A 26113-nucleotide genomic window follows, 5' to 3' on the forward strand; every position below is an offset into this window, starting at 1 on the left:
CCATGGCATCTGCCCCAGACACCTTCCGTACTGTTTCAGCAGGAGAACCAAATTCTGCACCCTCAGCTCCCAACATTGAACCTCGCAGGTTGGCTAATCACTTAAATTCACCCTTAGCATCACTCAGCAAACCTGTGATTGATGTCATCTTGGAGGCGAGAAGACCTAGTACTAGAAAATCTTATGCTGACAAATGGAAAAGATTCTGTGCCTGGAACCAATCTTTAGGGATGAGCACAGCAGCGCCCAATTTACCTCAGATTTTGCAATACTTAACTGAGATGCTTCACAAGGGCCTGTCTTTTTCCTCTATTAAAATCCACGCTTCACCTATTTCAGCTCACTATAACACAGAACCACCCCTCTTTTCTCATCCCCTGCTCAAACAGTATCTCAGAGAGGCAAAGAACTTGAGATCACCCAGGAGAGCTCCTACCTCTGCCTGGGACCTTAACTTTGTTTTGGAAAAGCTCACTTTACCTCCTTTCGAGCCAGCTGCTACTGCAGACTTAAAATTTTTTTCTTGGAAAACAGCCTTCCTCTTAGCAATCACTTCAGCTAGAAGGATATCTGAATTACAGGCCCTTATGGCAGTGGAGCCTTTCATCATCTTTCATGCGGACAGGGTATCTCTGAGGACCAATCCATCCTTCATGCCCAAGGTGGTTTCCAGTGTAGCTCTTAACCAGTCCATTCATTTGCCAACCTTCTATCCCAATCCACAAAACAAAGGGGAATGGATTCTGCATTCCTTGGACGTGCACAGACAACTTAGATTCTACTTGGGCAGAACTAAATTTCGAAGACAAACTGAACAATTGCTAGTGGCATTTCCTGCTGGGGCAGAGGGGAAGGCTATTTCAAAACAAACCATTTCTAAATGGATAAGCCATTGCATTCATTTCTGCTATAAGCACCATAGAAAACCTATCCCCCAGGCGATCAGATCTCATTCCACCAGGGCTGCATCTACTTCTGCAGCCTTTCTCAGAGGTGTTCCTACCAGGGATATTCCAGAAGCTGCTACCTGGAGTTCAGTACATACTTTCACCAAGCATTATCATTTACCAATTTTCTCTAAATCCAGAGCTGGCTTTGCCACTGCAGTCTTGCAGGGCCTTATAGCTGGTCCTAATGCTGTATAAATCCATCCTCCCAATCATAGCTTTGGGAATCTACCCAAATGTAATGACTGCAACAGTGAAACACGAAGAACATGGTACAGTTGTGTACACTTACCATAAATGTAGATGTTCGAGTGTATTCACTGTTGCAGTCCTGGTTACCCTTCCCTCCAGCCCCCCTGTTTTTCTCTTACTATACCTCTACTTTCTTTTACTATGCTTAAAAGCCTTTTTGGTGTATTTGCTTTTGGTTGGAGGTATATTTTTGTGTTTTTAATTTTATTTGCTCCCCATTTGGGGGGCACCTGACATCTGGGGCAAGAAAAACTGATATAGTAGCATCGGCTACATGTTTTATACCCCTGACGACCTGATGTCATGGAAGAAGGGACAGCAACCGACGCAGGACCCAAGACTTTGTTAATCAGGCCGACTGAGGACAACCTGCCAGCAGATTACCCTAATGTAATGACTGCAACAGTGAAACATGAAGAACATCACTAATTCCTCTTGGGAGGGGGTTTCTTAGGACCAACTGCCTTTCTGTCTCACGAGTTTGAGGATTTCCCTGAATGAGATGTCCTCAATAGGTGATGCCATCGAAATGCATGTCTCCAGTGAGAGACTTCTGTGGGAAGTCAACATGCCTCCACTTGCATGTATACTTCCGAATGGGCTCTGCTGTAGGATACTCTGGAGGACTCAGAAGATTGATGGGAGATCCTGAATGTGGACTGTTTTAATGCTTAAGGGAACAGTCTGTTCCGATGGGGTATAAGGAGCAAGATCAGGACCCAAGGCCTTTCTTTGGGGATGGGTGGAACAAAGAAACTAAAAGAAGTCACCAGAATTGGAGAGAGATCTCTCTCTACTGCCTCAAAGGCAGAAGGCAAAGGAGAACCAAACACCACCCCAGTAGAAGCCGAAGCTTCCAAACTGGTACCAAGAGTTGATCCAACACGGCTCCTCCAAAGCAGACATCAGATCCCTGCTATCTATTGCTAAGGCTAAAAGAATAAAGGAAGGCTCCAACAACCTTGGAGTTTATCCTTACCCCTTCAGCTCCGAGAGCCTACCAGGTCCGAGACACTCGGAATGGGTCAGATCAGAGATCTTGCCAGAGTGCAAACTGACCAGGACTTTAAATCCAATAAGGACAGTCCCTGGGAGAAACATGGATACAAAGACCCCAAAACCAGAAGGTGGATTGAGAAAGGTGTCACCATAGGTTGGGAGAAGGACCTAAGCTCGTGGCTCCAACAGGGGTTGGAGCTGGGAGAACTCCAAACTAAATTTAGGTCCTGAGGAACCTCCTCATCATCCTATCCACATCAGCTTCTGGTAGACCAGACAGATCTAGCAAAGGAAGAGCTGGAGGGAGGTCTGGATCATCTGTGAATGGTTCTCTCCTGCAAGAAAGGGGAGCGCAGTCTAGGGGAGACCAGCTTTAAAGAAAATCTAGGCTCCAGTAAGTGGGGAGTCTATGACTATGGAGGGGTTGGAGCTAAAGCTTTAGGAAGTTTTGGTGATTGAGCCAGTGAAGCCATCGATGAGAGGGAACAGTCGGGGAGTACTTCCTATGCTTCTTGTCCTCTTCTCTGGGTTTATCTCCACTCTTCTCACCTTAGCATCTGTCTGAAGGCTGTTTGGCAGGGGAGGGTCCCAATACAGCAGACATCACCTTATATGGCTCTCTTGCAGGAGCAGGGAGAAGTCTCTTAAGCATCTACTTGTGCATTTCAATACCAGCAGGCCAAAGGCAGTGCAAATCATGCAGTCTTCATTAAAGTTGGCAGTGCCAGACAACAAATGCATTTTGGATGGGTGTCTGAGTTCGGAATCCTGTGGCCAGAGGCCATGCACTTCTTAAAACCAAAAGGCTTACTGGACATGCTTAAAAACTAAATACCTAAAAGCCCAAAGAAGTGATAATGATAACAATAATGCAGCAGGTGGACAAGCCACAACAACAGTAACAGCACCATACACTACTATAAAGGAAGGGTGCCAAAGGTATGAAAGGAAGAAGCTGCATTTTTGGGGGGGGGGGAGTGGATACAGCATGTAAAAAGAGAACCTACTGACAAAATCTAACTAACTAATATGAGAAGAATATAAATTCTATAAATGAATATAGCGGAGGCATTTCTGAGCAAGGATCATCATCTGTACCCAATGTTCGATAAGTGGCAAATGAGATTGGAGGTAATGGTTGGGGACAGGAGAGGATTACTGGTAAGCGAAGGAGCCTGAGCTATGGCTCCTAAAGTCTAGAGTGGCTGAGGTTGGATCCGAAGACCCATCCATGCAGGAAGGACAAAAGAGACATCATATCCTACCATAACAGTAGATATCCTACTTTTCACTGTTGTAGTATTCTTTACTAAACAGATATCCTACAGAGAATAGCTCAACTTCTGCCTAGCATACCAAAACCATAAGCCCTTCCAGATGGCACACATTAGATGCATGTCCTACTTCCAGGGCATAGATAAGTGATATACGTATGCCTAAATCCTCAAAATTCAACTGCCCAATTAAACCAGAGCAACTCAAGAGGAACAAAGGAAAGATGTGTACCCAGAAAGGGGAAAAGAAAGGACCCCTTCGTCAGAGGATAAAAAAACAGAGACCAAGGAGGAGGAAGAAGGCAGAGGCGGAATACTGCAACAGTGAAAAGTAAAACATCTACTGTTACTGTAAGTTCTTACACAACTGTACTATATCCTTCCTAATCACTGTTGCAACATTCCTTATCAAAGGGACAATACAGAAGCTACTGCATAGGAAGGGAGGAGGAAGCAACTAAAGGAACTCTTCAAGAAACCATGAAGGATGGCCCTAGCATTAGCAAAACCGGCTCTGCCCCTAGACACTTCATCAAACTTGTAATGTTTAGTAAACTTATTTAGAAAAGACCAAGCAGTAACTTACAAAATGGATCTAGCATCCAGACCCTTGAAAAAAGCTCCAGAAGAGGCAACCTCCCTGGTAGATTGGACAGGGACCAAAGACAAAAAGCTGCTTACCTTGAAAGGAATAACAAAAAGAAATGGCTTTGAAATCCAAGAGTGGGTTTGGTTAGAAACAGCAAAACCCAATTTCTTGGCATAAAAAGAAAACAAAAAATTGCTCAGATTTCCTAACATCTTTAATGTTATCAAAATAATATTTGGGCTGTCTATGCAACTCTAAAGTATGTAAAATCCTCTCTCTAGAATTCTGAGGTGAAGGGAAAAAGAAGGAAGGGGAAAAGACTAATTTAAGATTAACCACTTTGGGTATAAAACATGAATTGGTGTTAAGAGAAACTCTTTGAGGAAAACCAAAAAAGGAAGAACTGCCATGAGGGACTGCAGTTCAGAGACTCTCCCTAGTGGAACTAAGAGCCACCAACAAAACAGTATTCAAAGTACAGAAGTGCAAAATAAAAGAACATGCAGGTTCAGAAGGAACCCAAGTCAACTAATCCAGAACAAAATTAAGAGCCCAAGAAGGTGGAATGGGTTTTCTCAGGGACCTAATACAAAGGATGTATTTTAAAAATTGTTTGGCTTCAAACCTAGAGAAAAGAGGCAGAACCAAGGGCAGAGAGGCAGAAATAATTGACAAATGAACTTTAACAGATGAATATGCCACATCAGAGTTGAGCAACTCACACTTACAAGAACAGTAGGAATACCCACTAAAAGATGGTCCTGTTCATGCCTGTGACAAAAATAAGAGAATATTTTGCATGTAGTAACTTAGGATTTTCTAGTCTCCTGCAAAACCCATAGCACTTCCTCAGAAAAACTGGTTTCGAAAAGGGATACAAATGCTGCCAGCAATAGCGTCAAATGTAGGGTGAGCAGATTACAGTGAATAAGAGAGCCCCCGTCTTATGGGAGGAGATCTAACCTGTGATGTAACTTGTGATGACTGCTCCTGGCCAGATGAAACATATGAGGGAACCAATGCTGTCTGGGCTAGATTTTTGAGTTTGTCCCTCATGATCCTGTGTAAGATCTTGGGCAACAGAGGCACAGGGAGATAAATGTACAGAAACATCCTTTTCCAAGAAAAAGACATGGCAGCCACTTTTCAAGTCAGCGGACTTGGCACCCTGGAACAGAACCTGCAAAACTGCCTGCCCGTAGGGGAGGCAAACAGATCAGCTTGAGGAATACACCATCAATGGATAATGTCCAGTAAGACCTCTCTGTGAAGTGTCCATTCATGAGGATCTGCCCTGGACATGCTCAGGGTTGTCAGCCACAAGATTGTGTTCTGAGGTAAAGTAAACCGCTTGTAGGCTCAGATGATGGCACACAGAAAATTTACAAACAAGAAGAGCTAGTCTGCAAAAAAGGTATGACTTTGTGCCCCCTTATTTGTTTAAGCACAACATTTCAGTGGTGTTGTCTGTGTAAACCCAGAGAGGACCTGGAACCCAGAGGAAAACCAAGGCTAAGAGAGTGAAAAGAAGAGCTCTTATTTCTTTGGTGCTGATGTGGTCCTCCAGGTGTTGGGGAGATCAAACTCTCTGGACTGTGATGTTATTGGAAGAAGCCCACTATCCTAGATTTGAACCATCTGTATACAGCTGCTGAGCAGGGGGAAGAGCTTCAAAAGGTAGGTCTAGATTCAGAGAAATCTGATGAACCACCACAGAAATTTGTTTAAGACAAGACAGGAGAGGAATGGGAAACTCCACAGTGTGACAATGCCAGATTGTCTTTAGATACCACCAAGGCTTCACATGTGGAGTCTGTCAAAAGAACCATAGGAATGGTAGCAGCCATGTACCCCGGAGCCCACTGATATGCTCTTGTAGACATCACTTGTAAAGGAAGAATAGACTGGAAGAAAGCTGTCAAGAAGGTGACCTTGGGAGATGGTAGAAAAGCCATCATAGGCAAGGTCCAAATCCTGCATCCCAGGAAAACTCAACTCTGCAAAGGGATCAGAATTTTTTTTTTTGAGATTTAGGGTGAGCCTCACAATTACCAATCGAAGCATGGTAAAGCCAATATTCTGAAGAAGAAGCTGCTGCTGAGAGGGAGCTTGAAAAAGGAGGCTGTCCAGATGGTGATAAATATGGATACCATGGAGTCTGTAGTACACTATGACCAGAGCTAGACGTTTGTTAAGGACTCTCTGAGCTGTATAAGATCCAAAAGCAAAGCACAGAAATGATAATGTGAGGGGGAAACAGAGAAACAAATAATTCCTGAAGACAGGGTGAAAATGAATGTGAAGGTAACCATTCTTCAAATCCAGGGAGACCAGAGAGGCTTCAGGGTGAAGCAAGGGGGAACATGGACTGAAGCTAGAACATTTTGAAAGACGGGACCCTCACAAAAGTGTTGAGAATGGAGAGATCCAGAATGGGCCTTCAAGAGCCCTCCTTCCTGGGAAACAGAAACATCCTGGAATAAACCCCTATGCCTCTCTGGGAGGGAGGAACAGGCTGAAGAGTTCCCTGAGCCAAAAGGTTCTGACGAATTAAGGGAAAATGAGGAAGTTGTAAACGTGGAGGCTGAGGAACCCCTGAAAAGGGTGGAAGGGATGTGGAGGCTGAGGAACCCCTGAAAAGGGTGGAAGGGATTTTCAAACCATGAAGTACTCTTTTTTTTCTATAATGGAAAGGACTCAGGAATTTGAAAGGGGAATCTGGCTGAAGGGCAGGGAAGGATAAATGTCAAACAGAAGATGATTTGTTAGGCAAAGGGGGGCTTTTGAACCCTAGAATTCTGAGTGTGTTTGTTCAAAAACAATCTTTTGGAAGATATCTTACCCCGTAAAAATCATGTGCAAACCGATAATCAAAGTAGCCTATCTGTTCTAAAAATGCATTTTGTCAGTAGTTGCTTACCTCGGCTGTGCTTCTGTCATTTAAGTTTGTATTCTCGTATTTCATTTTAAGGAATATCTCTTCCAAAAAATGCCCTCCATAGCCATAACATACTCTACCCTCACTGATTACTCTGCAGGAAGTTCTGCTTCCTTGAGAACATGCCAACATCACAATGGGGTTAGCAAAGTTCACTACCTAGTTAGCAAGAAGGAGAGAGGATTTTCAGATTGAGACAGTTGTACTTGCATATTTAACTCTAACTTTCAGTTTTAAGGTTAGTTATGTGTTGGTTAAGCTGGTCTTCAAACCCCCTTACATTCCGGCATTCCTTTGATGTGGAGGCTGCTTCTATTTCACTGTCACACAAGCACATTATATTCAGCATAAACTCCAAAACTCTTAACTGTCTCTAATTTTGCACAATGTCACTGAATATTACCTTACATCTTGTGCATGATTTTTGCAGACTGCCTCTAATTTTCACATAATATTTTTACCCTGCCCATCCCTTGTAAAGCTTTTAATTTTCTAGTAAAGCTCTGAGGAATACAGTTGGACACCAATAGTAGATATTACAGTTTCATAATTTATAATTCATTTTGTCTGGAATATTCATACTGATGCAAAACATGTTCCATTAATAAATGGAACATGTTTTACAGCACTCGGTCCTTTTGCAGCATTAAAGTGATATTTACTTACAAAAACACAAGCAGAAACAGACCCAGTCTTATTTTGCAGGAAAGGTCCAACTTTACATCATTAAAGTGACAAGTGCGAAGATGCAAATGTAGGAAGTACTGCCCTTGTAAGTCAGTGCGAGCCACAGTTTGTGAGCAAGAAATTACAGTGAAATGAAACTGAATGTCCACTACATTGGATTTCCACAGTGGGAAGCTATCCTGGTATCTCAGAAGAAAAAGACCACAGGTAAGTGCAAAAAATCGTTGCACATGATCTTTAAGGGCGGCTTCTATTGTCTACACACAAAGGAAGATGTAGAGGGATAACTACATTGGAATTTAGGGACAAGGGATAGAAAAATCTGTTTGGGGTCCTTCATAAATTTCCCTTTCTGTTGTATGGTTTTTAAAGAGCTCTGCAGCTGCAGAACCAAACAGATTCTGAGAGTCCAAAGGAGACTCCAACAGCTTGTCCTTTACATCATTGGGTAGAGATTATAACCCAAGTCAGAAATACCTGCATATAATGGAACCTGATGTAACAGCCGTAGAAGATGCATCAGCAGCATCATAATTGCCTTGGAGAGAATGGCAAACCACCTAAGAAGCAGAACTCAAAGAAATAGAAATCTTAGCTTAAAAATGAGGCATGTCAGTCAAAGCACAAACAAAGTTTAGGCAGAAGAGCAAGCACATACTTGGTCACATGGGTCCGGTAGTTTATGGTTCTAAAAACCAAGGTGGCTGAGGTATAATCTTTCTACCCATACCTGTCCATACCTCTACTGTCCTGGACAGAAGGGAGAAGTCTGGAAGAAAACAATTTGGAAAGTTTATCACAGAAAGAGAAATGACTGCAGGGATTCTTATAAAAAAACCCATTTGAGCCTCAGGCACCTTGCAATACCTATCAGGTTTCATAGGTGCAAAGGTTTGGGACACAGGAGCCTGGGAAGCAGCAGTAAAGGCTGTATAGAAGAGCTTCTAATACAAGAGGAAATGCAGAAGGCTTGGTGGAATCCATTTGTAAAAGAAAGTTATACTTTTTCTGGACTTCAGAAATTTGGGAACTCGCCCACTGAAAGTGCTCCATCATTTTTACAAAGCTCCTCAATAGGGGAATCTGGAGAAAGAGTATTCTCATTCTCTGACTCTAGAGCTACAGGAGAATGGATCTGAGAAGAGTACACCAAGGACTACTTCCCAGAATCCAAGTCCACATCTCCATCAGTAGAGGCAGACTCCCTATGCCTTTTAAAGGGAGTGGAAGAAAAAGGAAAAGCAGACAGTACAGATAACCCTTGGGGGAGCTTCAGGCTCATAATGGCCACAAAAAGCCTCTGTCCAAAATCCTGCCACTCCTTATGGGGAGACTTTGGCTATAGGAACTATATGCTTGGACTTCTGCTTTTTCTTCAAAGGAACCTCAGCCCTAACAAGCTTAGGTAGTTTAGAGCCCTGCCTGACTTAAATGAGGGAAACAGGAACTTCTTCCCTAACAAGTATCTGGTGAATCCAAAATAATAAGCCGGGGCTCCCCTTTCTCATCTGTAGCAGACATCTGTTCAGTCTCGGTGGACATACTCGAAACCAGTACTATATCAACCTCCATCTAAATTGCGACAGAGGAGGCTGGTGGTGGAACCAGATGGTCATCTAGTTCTTTCCAATCTGACAGAGGCATCAATCAGAGGCTGGACAGCAAAAGCCTCTAAATGAAACTTTTTCAACTTCTTCTTCTTAAGAGGTTGATGAATGTACAGGCAGATTCAGAAGCCATGGTTTCCTTGGTGAGTAGTTTTAGAAAGTGGTTCTCAGTGTAAACAGAATGGGAAGACAAACGGCTATGAAGGGTCTTGGGTACAAAAACCTGACAAATAGTGCTCCAAGTACGAGTTTGCGCCTAGGCATAAAAGGCACTTGTCATGTCTAGCTTTATAGGAAATCTGCTTCCCACACTCACATTTCCCCTTTCTGGGTGACATAGAAAATGATAAACTAAGAAAAAGAAAGAAGAAAAAGTCCTCAGTTGGGTACTTCTCTGCCGGAGGCTCGTCTGGCAATGTGTCAAACAACTTGACAGACCAAATTCAAAAAGCAGTGTTCAGACTGGCGACAAAGAAGTTCCAAGGATTAGGTGTCTGAAAGTCACTTATGTACCTTACACCCTGGACGTAGGACAGATGTCGGACGTATGGCACCTGGAAAGGCTTAAGGCTTTGGTATTCTGGCCCTACATTTAACTATCCTAGGCAGAACATTCTTTTTATAAGGAATTCCGCAAAAGTGACAAGGAAGGACAATTAATGAAGCAGACTGAAGTCCAGAACAGCAGATAAATTATCTATTCCTTTCATGCCCAGGAAAAGCTGGAAATAAAACCTTTGCCCCTTCTCCAACTTCAAGAAAACTTCTACAGTCCCTCAGAACAGGACAGCTTGGAAGTCCACGAAGTTCCACCAAAACTGAATGATTGTCAGTACAATGTCTTCAGTAGGAGAGCCAATGTTTTCCATAATGTGGACGAATGTGACTATATTTAGAACCCTATAATCCTTAGTAATATTTCTTCAAGCCCCAGTAGATTTGGATAATCAGAGACCCCTCATCATCTCACCCTAGGCAACCTCATACAAAAAATTAGGACTGCAGTAAAGTTGTTGGTGGAGTCAAACTTGGGTAACTTCAGCTGGCATATGGGAGTGTGGTAAGACCAAAGCACACCTGCCACGCATTAACAGATGCTAACAAGGTCTCTTCCTATTTTGATCTGACATGTTGCACAGAAAAAGGTGGAAGAAGTGGCAAGAAGGGGATCAAAATACCCTTCATAGAGAGGGGACCAACTTCCTCTGCAGGAGGTCACTGATCAGGTCCAAGACAGGCTGGCCACAAAGAATATACTCCAAAAGACAGGCATCCAAGAATACCTTTCTTAGCATCTCCTTGAGAGAGGACAATTTCAGCCATATTATTCGACTCAATCACATATGAGCGTAGGACTGCATCAGGGCAGTCTATATCCAGCAATGAAGGCCAAAGACAGCATCTCACAAATATCCTACTTGAACTCAAACACATAACTCATACGGTTTTCCAGCACTTTCCTTATCAGAGAGGTGAAGCTGGCACATGTGAATTGAGTAACTGATCACCAGCATGCCATAAGACTAAACCCACTTCCAAACGGGACTCCTTACACTGCTGTATGGTGGCAAAATGCTACAGTCTCTGGGATATAAGGCAGGAATAAAGAGTAGTTAGAAACTGGACATTTGGAAATAAGATTTCTCCACTCAGGCAGCAGTTTATAAAGGGTATTGTCTTTTTTCAGAGCCAACATGGCACAGTCAGAAAGCCACCAGGCTATTTTACATCAATGATATGACTGGTTCCACAGGCAGGATGACAAAAAGTTACTCAAACTTCTTCCCAAGAAACTCTGCTAGGCAGTTATCCAATGAAAATGCAAATGGATGGTGTCATTTCATCACCCTTGCCATGTCTTAGAGAATTACTTTGCTCACAAGGACCTTCCACATTGGCTCCACTACCAGCATCCTATTGGCCCATTCATTCGGAGGGTATGGGACCAAGCATTCTCTGGCCACATGAAACCTCTGTGGCCCATTTGTTTCTGCCCAGAAATCCCAACTGATTATCCATTCCCCAATGAAAGTCAGGTGGATGGTAGTGATGGCTTACCTTTTCCTCTAATAACACCTCCAACCCATCTCAGCAGCTCCACTGGGCACCACTACCCATACTGCATCACTTATTCTACCTGTTAGATGTCACCTTTGTGTCAAGCCAGTGTTGACTACTATCCCAACAAGCAGGGCATTCAGGCCATCTTCTACAAGCACTTGGTCTGCTATTTGAACTCGGGTCATTTTTGGCAAAGTCCAAACTTTACCTCTCTATGCCACAAAGACATGTCCTGCATTACTAACAATAACCTTAAAATTCTCTAAATTCTCACAGGATCTTGAAGGACAGGGAGTATCATGACTCCCCAGTGACTAAATAACAGACTGGCACCAAGGGACCTGTGCTGGATAATGCACTAATCAGAAGTAGTGCAGCGTGGGGAAAGGCTTGGCTTCAGGCCAGACTCCAATACTGACTCCAGCTTCGACCACATATCAAACACCTCTGTTGTCTAGGGCCTGAGCTGTAGTTTCCAACATGGGAGGATTAAGCAGGCAATACCTAACAAGAACTTGTTGGCCCATGTGGGCTCAAACTCAGTAGGACCCTGACTCAATAAATGGATGACTCAAAATATAGATATGTGGTATCAGACTGGTTATCCCCAGCTCCAGTTGATGATCTAAAGACAAAACAGCACAAGAACCTTCTGATGCACTCCCACCTAAGATGGAAGCCAAGAGCCAGGGTTGTGTTTCTCCTGATTATACAATCTTTAGACAAGACTAAAGAGTGGTTCAGATTTAAGCCCTTGCTAGCGAAGCAAAGGTTTATCAACTGAAAGGTTCAGTGGAAGCTGCTGGACATTGGACTTGCAGACAGGAAGTTCAGGGTTGCACATAACAGGTTCAGGCTTGGATCTGACCTCCAAATGCTTGCTCTTGTGGATAAGATCTGGGCTCTGCCTGGGGATGCAAGGAGCAACATCCTGTTTGTTACCATGTAAAGACCTCCTCACTTCAAAACCTTTGCAAAGAGGGCTAATAACATTTCTACCCTTTGATGCTGAATATTTAGGCTGAATCTCTGGCAACTGTGGCAATTACTAGTGCTGTACTCTTCTCTGAGCAAGTACAGACAATGCTGGTGTACCACTTGATTGGCAATTTGCAGAACAGTTACTGAGGTGTTCAGACCTACAAACATAAACTTACTGACAGCAGCAACTATATGAGCAGCAACAAACACCATCAGGCTCCAGGAATAACTGCGTTTAAGTGGCTGGTGCCTTACATAACTGTACACACCAGCCAGGCATTCCAACATCCCCGAACATGGGAACCTGATTAAAGAATTTACAAATTCTGATGGGTTGAGAAGTAATACCTAGCCAAGGACCTGTCAGGAAGGGTTCTTGATGTTAAATCTTGTGCATAATGGAGACTGCTTATTGTGTGATCCTAGCTGCAAGTTTTTAATTTATTTTATTTTTATTTTGTCTTCATTTACCTGGAAAGTCTGACTGGGTTTAGATAAGTCTTATTCAGTGGGAGACAAGAAAAGAAACATTACTCAGATTCTTTTTACAAAAATTATCAAGATTACACATAGAATGACAGTGTACAAGCAGTTTACTGGGATTTACAGAGTTCATGATATTTTAAACAGTATGTATAAATCTGTAGAGCACACGGATATTTAAGCAGTGTCTACATATTTAAACATATCACAATATACATAAAAAGCAGATATCTTCTTTCCAAGGTGACATTATGAGTCTAAGTCAGATGCAATGTACATTACTTTAGATTTGGTGGTAGTTAATCCCACCTTAATCTCTTAAACAAGAAAGTGATGACCAGATTTTAGTTGTAGCAAGGCTGTAAACACACACAGTTCAAACAACCTAAAATGGCTTAAAAAAACAAGGATGGAGAAAATTTAAAATTACCTGTTAAAATCATGTAGTATAAATGTAGTCACTAACACATGCTCTGAAGGTAGCAAAGGTATGAGGCATGCCACTGTAAGACTTCTGCTATCAGTATGGTGACTTTAAAATGACTACATGTAACTCATTCATTCATTCTCTGACTACCCAATTAATGCAAGTCAGGGTTGCTGGAGTCTATCCTAGCACTCATTGGGCACAAAGCAGAAAAATTAATCCTGTATGGGGTCCTAACCTGTCACTGGATGTTCAGAAATTCTAATACAGTGTACAGACCTACACCGATTTGGAGGAATATCACTTCATGAATGGCATGTCTTTGGAATGTGGGAAGAAACCAGATCACCAGGCAAAACTCAGGTGGATACAAGGACAACGTGCAAACTCTGCACAGAATGCACCCCATCCCAGAAAAAAAATGGTGAAATGAAAACTTAAAAAGCCAAAAACAACAAAAGCAGAGCACTCACAATAAAACCTTGGTGGACAACGATGAAGGCTTACAGTCACACACAATAGATTTTACAGGATATTTTAACATGGGTCGTTTTCTACAATTGTCACCTTTATATTATTTTTACTTCTTGCTGTTTGAACTACAAAGCTATTCTGACAAAGCAAACTCAGAAATTCTGTATCTCAATAACCACTTACAGTAGTATTGGTGTGTCCTTTTCACCTTAGTCCCAATGAAACTTTTAGTGTCAGCAGCAGTCGCACCATTCAACACAGACTTCCCGACAGGAAGCCAAACATTTTGTGGGTTTTTAATTTTTTGACAGAATAGCTCATTCTTTCCTCCTTAACCTGCACATTTAGCTTAATTCTTCAAATGGAAGACCATCTTCTTGTAGAAGTCTCCTCAGCCAAAACAATTTTTGAACCGAAAGCCTGGCCTATTGCATATCTGACTCACAATCACTCGAACATGGATTAAATCATGTTAAGAAACTGCAAAGATAACCGTCTCAAATTATACGTGAAAAAAATGTAGCATCGTTAATCTTGGTAACCTAACATTTTCCCATACTTTACAGATAACACACTCCTCCAATCAAACACTGCCAAAACAGATCTAGACTTCTATCACTTCTGCTAAGCATCCTGCATTCCACCAAGCTTCCTACTTATGCTCCTTGACTTTTCTGCTTTGAAGACTTGTGATATAACTACCCTCAAATTCTTCCACTTTTGGTTTCCTCAACTGCCTATTCAATCCAAGGATATTGTTACCCAGACACACCGAACCAATTATGCTAACATAGCTTATGTCTTTCCTCCAATCTTACCAAGTTTCTTTTCATGGTTTTTGCAACATTTTTGTTTCAGCCTTCCTGCATAACTTCAAATAGTCAACAAAAAGACAAATTTTTACTTCCAGAGCTTCTGCAAACTTACTTATGAAACATTTAAAAGGACAGGCTCCAGTAATGACTTTTGTGACACCTCAATGGTATCGCTTCTTGAATGACAGAACTACATTTACTACAAACCTGGGTATCTTATTTTCTAGTTGGTGTTTGACATATGCTCTCACTTTATCCACTTCAAGGCTACACCGCTTATTAAATTTTAATGTGGCATCATGGCAAATATTTTGATAAATTCTTCTACGCCTTCTTCCAGCCTTTTCTGATCTAACAATATTACTTCTCAGTTAAAGAAAATTGATTGTTTGCCATGACCTTCCAGATCTAAATTCATGCTGCATTAGGCACTCTGTTCCACTGAATTACAATTATTAAAAAACTGCCCCTTTTACAATGTCTTTATACACTTCCCTAAAACTAAGCACAGGAAGTCTTATAGTTTCCAGTTTCTCTCACTCTCACTTATGTAACGCAGAATCACAGTGGAATACTTATAACCAACTGGGACTTTATCTCCCTTCTACAATAGATACTGATAAAGAGTTTTCCTCTCACTTCTCTAATAATTCTACTCTGAATTCCATGAGTCTCAACTGCTTGTACACATTTATTTAGTTTTATAGTTCTTTCCCAAACATTTCTTCTGAGAAAGCTTTATGGTCAACATCCTTATCATGGAGATTTCAACTTGGAGCTTTTTGGAAAATCTTCTTTCCCTTTCTATGAGATTACTGAACAAAATACTAATTTAACAGGCCCATCATTTACCCAACCACTTTCTGCCCAAACTCTTCCATTTTACTTAGCTTCACTATCCCTCCAAACTTCTTTGTTCCCTTATGTATAAAATGTATTTTGTCATTTCTAGAATGATAAATTAAAAAAATACCCTTTCGTTAAAGTTTGGTATATCACTAAAACCTCTGACTTATTCATAGATCAACAATAATTTCAGACAAAGCACAGTAATATAAATTAGCTGAAATTAATTCTTCATGTACTTACTTTGTAAATATTTTTTAAGGCAAGTTGCATCTTGTCAGGATGTATGGCTGACAATACAAATATTAAAGTGACAATGTCAACAGATTCCGGTGGAATACAAGTCAGCAGGTCATCCTTGGTCAGGTCACACTGGAATGCCTTGCACCTCTCTGAATTATATAATGGATTTTGCTAAAATAACAACAGTGAGACATTAGAAATTTTACACTGTTAAGAAAAAAAGAACTGTTACTCTTAAGCTGTCGAGCTGGGTTTGGCAAACAATGCTTTCCATTTCTACGAGACACCAATAGCCAATTGTTCCACTTGCACCAGATGCACAAACAAAGGGTAATGAAGACAGAAAACATCACACACTTTTACTACTCTCCATTATCTGTTAATATTGACAACATGTTTGTATTCCATCTTCGCATTTTAAGTAATTTCTGAAAATGTTCCAGACATGGACTAGCAGATTTACTTGCTTATCACGTATTTAAATAAATAGATAAATATAAAATGCAACTGCAAAGAAATAAAGTGTAGATAAATCAACATTACAGCTTTAAACTTGGATACAGTGTAAAAAGTAAACCCAGTGAGGTTTCTCACATCACAGCTGATGCAATGTCTACAGGCAAACTCCTTGGCTTTACTATACTGTTCTGTTGCCAAATACAAACTGATATAAAGAAGGGTTAAACGTGTAATGCCCTTATTGCCAGGATGCCAGTGATGGCACAAAGCACTCTTAAGCTACCTGAATAATGGCCTCTATGGAGAGGTCTTGCCTCTGTACTGAGAAAACTAAGTACAGTGGAACAAATGGGTTCAAGTCCAATAAAGAAGGCTTGACAGTCAGCAAGCATGCAGGCACACAGGACTTATAAGATGGTAGTACATATTACAAACCTTGACAAATTCCACAGCTCGTGATGAGAAATCACAAGCATAGACAAAGACATCCAGGTCTTCTTCTAAAAGTGGGAATATGAAATTACCGACTCCACATCCTGCTTCAAGGATTATCAACTTCTGTCCAAAGAACTGAAATTATAGAGAATTCAAAGCTATAAGCCTCATAATAGTGCAATTACTTTTAAAAGACTTTACCAATACAGTACAATACATTTTATGCTATAAAGTAAAATACACTGCTATTTACTGGAAATCAGATTCTAATTTGAAGGAATTAGATCAAACTGCAAATACAGCATACAGATATACAGTTTCAATTTATTTAACTCGTAAGTGAATTGAACCACCTGGGCTCTTTTTTAGGCACACTCTTGTTAAACAGGTAACCAAGGCACAGTACAAAAATAATTAGTTCAACTACTGTGTAAGAACATAAAACATTAATAATCACAGCATTTTATATAATTCCAGAAATCTGAATGTATATAAAACAGCAATAAAACAGGAGAAAGGCACAGAATAGCAAAGCAAAGCATGATGGGAAAAATCAGCATAAATAAATGCTTCTATTCATTAGGATTATAGTAAAAGAATAGAGATAGTAGACACCAAATGACTGGGGCAGCAGTATGTCTTGCAGATTCCTTTTAAGTAGAAGTTTATGTACTTGGGCTAACCAACTTCAAAGGGAAGTAATGGTATTTACTAAAAATAGCTATTGGTAATTTACATGGATTATAGCACTACGAGTACTCCAGTCATGCAAAGTTTAATGGTTAGTGTGAGTTTCTATACAGTACTAAACACACTGATGCTTACCTGCACATGGTCCCTTGGTTGTAGGGCCACAGATGATGCAAGATTCCAAGCAGTCGGGTGAAATTTCAATGAACTGAACAGAGGATTTGAAGATGGCAGCTAGCAGGAGCTACATCACACATGATACCATGAGCATTGACACTCTGTAAATTAAAATATGACAGAGGCAAAATCCACTGTCACACTTTTAAATCTTTTTTTTTTTGGGGGGGGGGGCTTCACATGCCTCTACCCCTCTTGCATCCATGTCACTTACATACATAAAGTCCAAGACTACTTTAACTTACAAGTAGGGAAGAATACTCTATATACCACAATATTGGATTTAGTGCCTATTCTCCCATAGTCAACAATTCTGACAACAGCAATTGTGATACCAAGGATATAAACAAACAGCCCACATTACAGCTGGAACTGGCAGTAAAAAGGCATACTCTAGTATGGGATCAATACTAACTTCTGAAGACTTACTCTAGATTTCCTGGTTAGAAAAAAATGAAAATTGTGTACTTAGAGACAGAGTTGAAATAAGGTCCATCCTCTGTAAATACTAGGACTGATGTCACTTATATTATGTCTGCTCAGCAGGTAAAACTTTCCCATGCTGCCAGAAGCTCTTTCCATTTCCATTATCCACCACTTGTGCTAGTTTTGCCAGTTCTACCATTAACAATACTTAAAATAAAATAAAAAATATACGAAGAGAGATTCGGGGGGGGGGGTACAGGGAGTGTAGAAATTGTCTGTTACAAAGGGAGGATCTTCTCCAAGGAGATCTGTTGTTAATGGCAAGTACATAACTTTCACATCTGATAAAATGAGATCTATTACCTGTAACCAGAAGGACAGAGTCCTTAGGTAATCCTCCTGGATAACCACAGTCAAGGGAAATAACCTCAGGTAACACTAGCCCCAGAGGAAGACCAGGGCATTATGTCCAGCTTCTACCTGCCTGAAGCAGCTCCAAAAACAAACTAAAAACCTCAACTTTCTAGCTCAAATCTTCTCCCAACGGGTTAAAAACTCTGTGGTCATCCCCTGTCCAACAGACTTGCCCAGCAAAATACCTCATGAAAGTGTTATACATCTGCTTAAGTTCCCTGCCTAAAGCAACTCCAAAAACAAACTAAAACCCTCATCTGTAGGTGTAGGTGTTCCTTCTACTGTAATTTATCCACACTTTGAATGTGTTTTTAAGACTATCTGCTTTTTAAAAAGTGAACTACTCCTTATCATTTAAAGTATTCCTACAGGGCAGGTAAGCATACATACAGGTTAGTTTTTCTGGCTGTAGTAACTTACTTTGGCCACAAAGAGGCAGCACAGTGCCGGAAGTCTACCATATTCCTTGTTTTAACTAACAATAATCCCTTTTAGTTTTAATAGTTCCAGTATATGTAGATTTAATATTGCCAGCCACATTCTAGTGTTATTTAATCCCTAGTACGTCTTCTGTACCCTTGGTCTCCTGTTTTTAAATTCATATCTGCAACATTTCCATCTCTGGCTTGCTCTCTTCTTACCCCTTCAGCTCTGACTTTCACAGTTGCTTCCTTTCTGATTGTTATTTTCGGTGCTGTTTCACACTGCTGACCTGGCCCTGTCAGTACTGGGTCCAACCAGCTAGACCACTGTGACATCTATCTCCACTCTCTCTCCAACCCCTCCCCAGACTCTAATTTTCCCTTCCTTCCTGTGGCACTATCTTTACCTCTCTGAACCACTCTAATCCTTTCCCTATACCACTGCTAGAACATCCTTTATCCCCCTTGCATATTTTCCACTGAACGTACCTTCCACTCAACTGATTTTTTTTTGTTCACTGACCTTGATTCTTCCTTCCCTTGGCTCTACCCACACCATTCGCCCTGTGGGCTCACTCCACTCCCCTACCCTGCCCCCAAATACCACCTGCCCCCAGTACCTCTACACTTATACTTAGCTAGCCACTCCCACCACTTCCACTATCCAATCCAAAATACCCATCATACCCCCAAAATCCCATCCCACAGTTCACTCATTAAAGTAAGCCTACCCTTCAGAGTTCACTGCCAAACTACCAAACAATTAACCTAAACCATAAACTCTTAATCAAATAAACTAACTTCCCAACTTAATTCACCCCTTACTACCATCCTAAAACCAACATTATGAGCCTCAAGCCTCTATCCCTACTTACTCAAATAATACTTCTAATTATCTTAACTTACCTAAGCTATATCACCCACCCTACTAATGCAAACCACCCCCCATTTCACACCACTACCCCATCCTCTACAAAGTACACTTTTACTGTTACCCTTATATCTCCCAGTCTCTACCTCCTCAACAGTAGCATGCTCTTCCCCTATAGACTCCTACCTAAGTCTAAAAACACTGTTCCCAATTACACTAGTCTAATGTCCACAAAACACTTTACCTGTATACTACACCCCAAACAAACCAAATACCTCATCCATTATCTTATCTCTATCCCCCGGAGGCATCCACCCAAACCGAGGCCCCTCTACCACACTGAATCCAGCCCCCCAACTTCACCCCACCCAAGCAACAGGCAAACCATTCCACTTCTCAGCTCTAAATACTTGCAGCCTATGTAACAAAATTCCAAACCTTCATGCCTGGCTTCTACATAACCAGCCCAATATTCTCTCCATCTCAGAAACCTGGCTTAAGCCCCACCTAAAAGATTCTGAACTAACACCTCCCAACTACCGCATATTAAGAAATAACAGAACACAAAACAAGGGGGGGGTGTAGCACTCCTTTACTCAGCATCCCTCTTAGTCACCCCTACACCAAACCCTTTTCCAAACTTGGCAAGGCAGAAATTATACCAGCCCTACTCCACCTGAACAAGCATAAACTCTTACTTGTTCTCTCCCTCTATATTCCCCCTGGAGACAATATCTCATCCCTTGAAGATGTTCCCTCCTGGGTCTCCACCAACATTACTAACAAAACCATAACCCCTGGGGGACGTGAACATAAACTGGGACATAATCCAATCTCCCACTAAATCACTCAATATTAACTTATATAACTTTACGCAACTAATCAATGCCATTACCAGGCCTTTCAAGAACTCCATTACTGGAAGTACAATACACTGGATTCTAGTATCCCATCCTCACTATATCTCTGATAGCGGTATTCTCCTAGACCTACTAGCTGACCACTTCCCCACTTCTGCCCACTGTCTCCCCTCTTCCTTACAACTAACTCACAGATATACTTCCATTCGCTGCCTAAAAAACTTCAATTCTGAAATCTTCTTAAATGCACTAAAACGCACAAACTGGAACCCATTAAAGACTCTTCCCCTAGATAATGCTCTCTCCTACTTAAACTCTACTTCCACAAACTTGCTCAACTCCTTTGCCCCTCTAAAAACAAAATGTACAAAAAGTAACCCTGGTTAACCAAAAACACCTTATCTACTATGTGACTCGTGACAAAGCCTGGACACTTTACCATAAAAATAAAACCACTATCACCCTTAACAAATATAAAACACTACGAAAAATGTCAAAAAATGTATTACCTCAGACCACAAAGCCTATTTCTCCACTCTCCAAACCAACCACAACACCAATCCCAAACTATTTTGGAAAGGAATCTCATCTCTCCTCAACCCGGGAAAAAAAGAAAACCCTTGCCCTAACCCAGATGCCTCTGACATGTACTTAAGCCACCCAATTTAACTCTTTCTTCAGAGAGTCCACAAGCAAGCTAACGGGTCTATATCATAATTTCGAATACATACAACACCGAACATTAAAACATTGAACCCACAATATCGAATGTTGAAAATAGCGAAGCCCTGGAACCGTTCAGTGGCTTCGCAATTTCCTCCACTGTGGTGCGAGAGTTACGGACCTTAGGGTTAGAGTGCGGGTTAAAGTAAGTTGATAGTTAGTAATGTATGTATGGTGTAGTGTAGGGTTCGGTTTTGTTAACTGTATGTGCGTGTACTTATTGCTTTGTTTGTGCGTAGTTTTGTAGGGTATGTGTGCGATAGTTACGGACCTTAGGGTTAGGGTGTGGGTTAAGGTAAGTGGATAGTTAGTAATATATGTGTGGGGTTGGGTTTTATTAACTGTGTGTGTGTGGTTCATTTATTTTGGTGTGCTTGTTTTGCGTGCATGTTTCTCGGAACAGCAAATTTTTTCCCTGGGAAAAAATTTGCTATTCTGAGCGTTCGATGTTTTCAATATTCTAAATTCCAAGTTCGAACATATGCTGTTCGACATTTTGGAATTTTGAATATATGATATAGACCCAAGCTAACACCGTCCTTCACTAACACCTCTGCGACCCCTCCTCAGCCTGCACCCATCCCTTCCTCCCCTAGCATCCCTTGCCCCCAACCTCCACCCTTTTTTATCAATCCCATCTCTATATCCACCATAAAAAAAACTTCTCCTAAAATTACAACCTGGTTCCAATGCCCCTGATGAAATTCCCTCCTACTTCCTAAAAGTAGCAGCAGAAGCCATTGCTCTCCCTACCAGCAAAATAATTAAGTGGTCTATCTCAGAAAGCCAGGTCCCCTAGCTCTGGAAGAAAGCCTTTATTACTCCTCTACATAAAGGAGGCAACAATAATGAAATTCCAAACTTCCGCCCTATTGCTATCTTATCCCCTATTTCTAAGCTTCTTGAAAAATGTATCCAGCAGCTCTTATCCTATCACATCAACAACCAGCTTCTTACCCCCACACAGCATGGATTTAGACCCGGTCATAGCACCTCCACTGCCCTTCTCTCCTTCCTTGAAACAATTAACAAAGCCCGCAATTCCAGCCATTTCATGTCCACCCTTCTCATCGACCTCTCCAAGGCGTTTGACACGGTTTCCCACAACCTGCTTCTTAATAAACTCTCCACACTAAACCTATCCCCTTCCAGTACCAAATGGTTCTCCAGCTACCTCACAACCAGACAAGCAGTCAAATGGAATAAAGCCACTTCACCCTACCTTAATACTCCCACAGTTGTCCCCCAAGGATCCATTTTATGCCCCCTACTATTCAACATATTCATTAACGACTTCTATCAAGTCATTCCAAACTCCAGCCTCATCCAATATGCCGACAATTCTACCATTATCTGCTTCTCGCCTTCTATCCCCACTCTAAATAAGCTTACTCAAAGCGCCTTCTCCTCTACTGAGCAGTGGATGCTAGACAACCATCTGGCTCTTACTGAAAACAAAACTAAACTTGTTATTCACCTCCTCCTTAGATAAACACTCATTCATAATCACCAGCAAAAACAATACTACCCTAGAAATAGTCTCTGACACTAAACTATTAAGAGCACTCATAGATGAGCAACTAAAATTCGACAAACATTTACAAGTAAATATTAAAAAAAACCTACAAAAACCTTGACTAGCCAACACTTATCTCATCCCATCCCTCCTATACGGTGCATCTATCCTCACCACCCTACAATCCTCCCTCAAAACAAAACTCTCCTCTTGCTATAAACAAGATATCAAAATTTGCGGCAGGTCACAGAGCCATTTCTCACCATTGTAATTCTCTTCGACAACTAAACTGGCTTGAGCTACCTAATCTCATCACTTATACCCAACTCATCCAAGCACACAAACTCATTTACAACCCCTCTCTTTGTCCCTCCCTAGCGACTACCATTGAAATGCATGAACCAGAATGACTTCCAAGATCTAATTCCCAAAAAACTAATTAAACTGCACAAACCCACACATCCAGCTGGGAATCACCTGATGTCCTCCTTTCTTGCACACCTCTGGAATTCTCTACCATCTCCTATCCACATCACCAGCAGTCTCTCCACATTTAAAACCTTGCTGCACTCACACAACTTCCAATGGAAGTGTTCGGGCTCCCATCCTACCTAATCCTTCTAACACCACTTCCTACTCTCCTAATACTATCACTGCCTCCTACAGTTCCACAGCTTTACTGAACCATTTGACCAACTACTTAACAGTTACCCTATGCTGCTACTTTTTTTTTTTTTTTTTTTTAACAAAAGTGTTTTTATTGCTGTTTAATGAACTAAACCTCAGCTTTGGCCGGCTAAGAACTTGCTGTATTCAACTGGACGTATAAGAGAATTTAAGTACCTTTATCTGCACTTTTTTTTTTCAAAAAATACAGTATTTAAATTGATTTTAACTGTGTTGCAGGAATATTAACTGAACTGGAAGTTAGTCAGTGTTTGCTGAATTTTGTTATTTGCTAGTAATTACAGGTGTGGGGGTAGCCACATTCTTTGATTTCCTGTCCTTGCCTATTTAAGTGGTACAGTGTGAAATATTTTCTGCTTAAAAACCTCAGCTTTGGCCGGCTAAGAACTTGCTGTATTCAACTGGACGTATAAGAGAGTTTAAAGTACCTTTATCTGCACTTTTTTTTTTAAAAAATACAGTATTTAAACTGATTTTAACTGTGTTGCAGGAATATTAACTGAACTGGAAGTTTTGACTCTGCTCTTCAGTTAGAATCTTAGTGGCCTTGAAACTGCCCTCCCCTCTTGTAAATTTGTGTTGGGATACTCCTTCTGGGCCCATCTCGTTTGCTCACTCAACTGAGTGCAGTGAGATCATATTCTGATTTCAGGCACTCCTACTGTGTACAAAGAGAGCATCTGGGAAACAGAAAAAAAAAAAAAATTAAGCTTGTTTCCTGCCTTTCCTGTTAAGTGGTATAGACTATTTGTAGGTTTCTGAGCCCCCAAGCCCTTCTGTGTTGGAGGGAAGCCTTCTAGCTTAGTTTTTTTTCTTATAATTAGCCAGTTTTTTTAGTTTCAGCACTCAAATCTGTTTCTTTGATCTCAGCACTTGTTCAGAAAAAAAAAATAAAAATTTCATCTGCTTTTACTGTACTTGTGTTTCTACCTACTTTATTTTACTTTTGCATCATCTTAAAAGTACTCAATTGTATTTATTACTGCTTGGTGTAACTCATTCTAAGCCTTTTGGTTTAAACACTTGGGCTTCGGACCAGTTGTTTTGCACTGAGAGGGTTTGTGGTCTGCACTGTAGTGGCAGAACAGGTAGCTTACATCCTTCTAGGTTGGGAACTGCTGATTGAGGGCTCAGTGTCTGTTATTCTAAAAGTGTATTAATTCTGGTTTAAGCACTTGAGCTTTCAGGCCAGTTATTTTACATTAAGAGGGTTCGTGTTCTGCACTCTTGTGGGAGGAGAGGCTGGACTCTGCCCTTCTGAGCTGGGAATTTCTGGTTAAAGGCTTATAGTGCATGCATATCTGAAATGCTTCTTAATGAAGTTGGTGCGCCTTGTTTGCTGTGGCATAGACTGGATTCAGGCCTGCTGGATCTAGCTTTGTTTGTGTAACTTGAGCACTAATCCAGGCATTCTCTAAAGTATTCAATTGTATTTATTACTGCTTGGTAGTAATTTGATTAAAGTGTAGCTATCATTCTAAGTCTTTTGGATTAAGCACTTGGGCTTCAGACCAGTTGTTTTACATTAGGAAGGTTTGTGGCATGCACTGTGGTGGCAGGACAGGTAGCTTCATCCTTCTAAGTTGGGAACTGCTGATTGAGAGCCCAGTGTCTGTTATTCTTAAAGTGTATTAGTTCTGGCTTAGGCACTTGGGCTTCAGGCCAGTTATTTTACATTAAGAAGGTTCGTGGTCTGCACTCTTGTGGGAGAAGAGGCTGGACACTGCCCTTCTGAGCTGGGAATTTCTGGTTAAAGGTTTATAGTGCCTGAATATTTGAACTGTATCTTACTGAAATTGGTACACCTTGTTTGCTGTAGCATAGACTAGATCCAGGCATGCTGAATCTAGCTTTGTTTATATGCTTGTTGTTTGTTTGCTTGTTATTTCCTGGGCGCTAATTCCACCTGATCTGGCTTCTCAGCTTCTGTGGATCACTAGTGATATCTGCATTGCTTACTGTACTTATTTCCTTGTTTCACTTGAAAGAAAGTTACTGTTTGTCGTTTTGCATTTAAGTTACCTGTAACACATTGCACTTAAGTTACCTGGCACTTGCTCACTAAAGCAATTATATAAGTCAGCACTAAAATTAAAAGCACTACACCCTCACTCCCCACTGGCCCTTGTTTTCAATTATTAAGGAATTCCCAATATTATTCTAGCATGTCCAAAGGTCAGTTGTCAATCTCCTCTCTGGTCCAGCTGGTGAATCTGGGAATCTTGAGGCAATGTTACAACTGCCTCATGTACACAGACAACCCTCTCCTCCTCCCAACAAATTCCAACACATGTGAGAGATGCAACCATATAGCCAAACTGGAGGCTAAGCTCTCTCAACTCAGTACTGGCATAACCAGTCAGGAGGAGAAGGAAACCACACTCACTACAATTCCAGTCTCACATAGACCTACCACGACAGCAAACCAAACACATAATCACACAAAAACATACTCGGAGGCTCTAAATAAAGATCTGCCTAAGCAGCAGAGACCTCCAAAGCAGACACCCAAGCAACCGCTACCACAAAACAAAACACGTGCAACACATATCTCACAAAGCCAGTGTGCCGAACAGTCACAGCCCTTAAGACTAAACAACACACCTGATACACTTGTAATAGGTGACTCTATAGTCAGGCACACTGACGTCCCGCTCACCAGGCTGAACAAGGAGAGGGTCACGGTGAGCAGCCTGTCGGGCGCTAGGATCCGCCACATAACACAAACACTCAGGTCACTCCAAGGCAAGTACAAATATGACTCAGTCATTGTCCATGCTGGTGTGAATGACCTGAGAAGTACCTCCCTG

General features: G+C 41.3%; 1 protein-coding gene across 1 annotated transcript in view; it reads right to left on the minus strand.

The window, feature by feature from the left end:
* METTL6 (methyltransferase 6, methylcytidine) overlaps positions 1-26113 on the minus strand; it is a 268716-nt gene that overhangs the window by 199914 nt on the left and 42689 nt on the right. Inside the window, exons 2-3 of the mRNA XM_044064004.1 lie at positions 16518-16652; positions 15624-15794 (exon numbers count right to left, since the gene is read on the minus strand). Of these exons, the coding sequence (XP_043919939.1) occupies positions 15624-15794; positions 16518-16652 (306 nt within the window). The remainder of the gene's footprint in view (positions 1-15623; positions 15795-16517; positions 16653-26113) is intronic.

Source organism: Protopterus annectens, chromosome 2.part2, assembly GCF_019279795.1.
Source record: "Protopterus annectens isolate FY-2018-M chromosome 2.part2, PAN1.0, whole genome shotgun sequence".
In the NCBI taxonomy this organism is placed as follows: Eukaryota; Metazoa; Chordata; order Ceratodontiformes; family Protopteridae; genus Protopterus; species Protopterus annectens.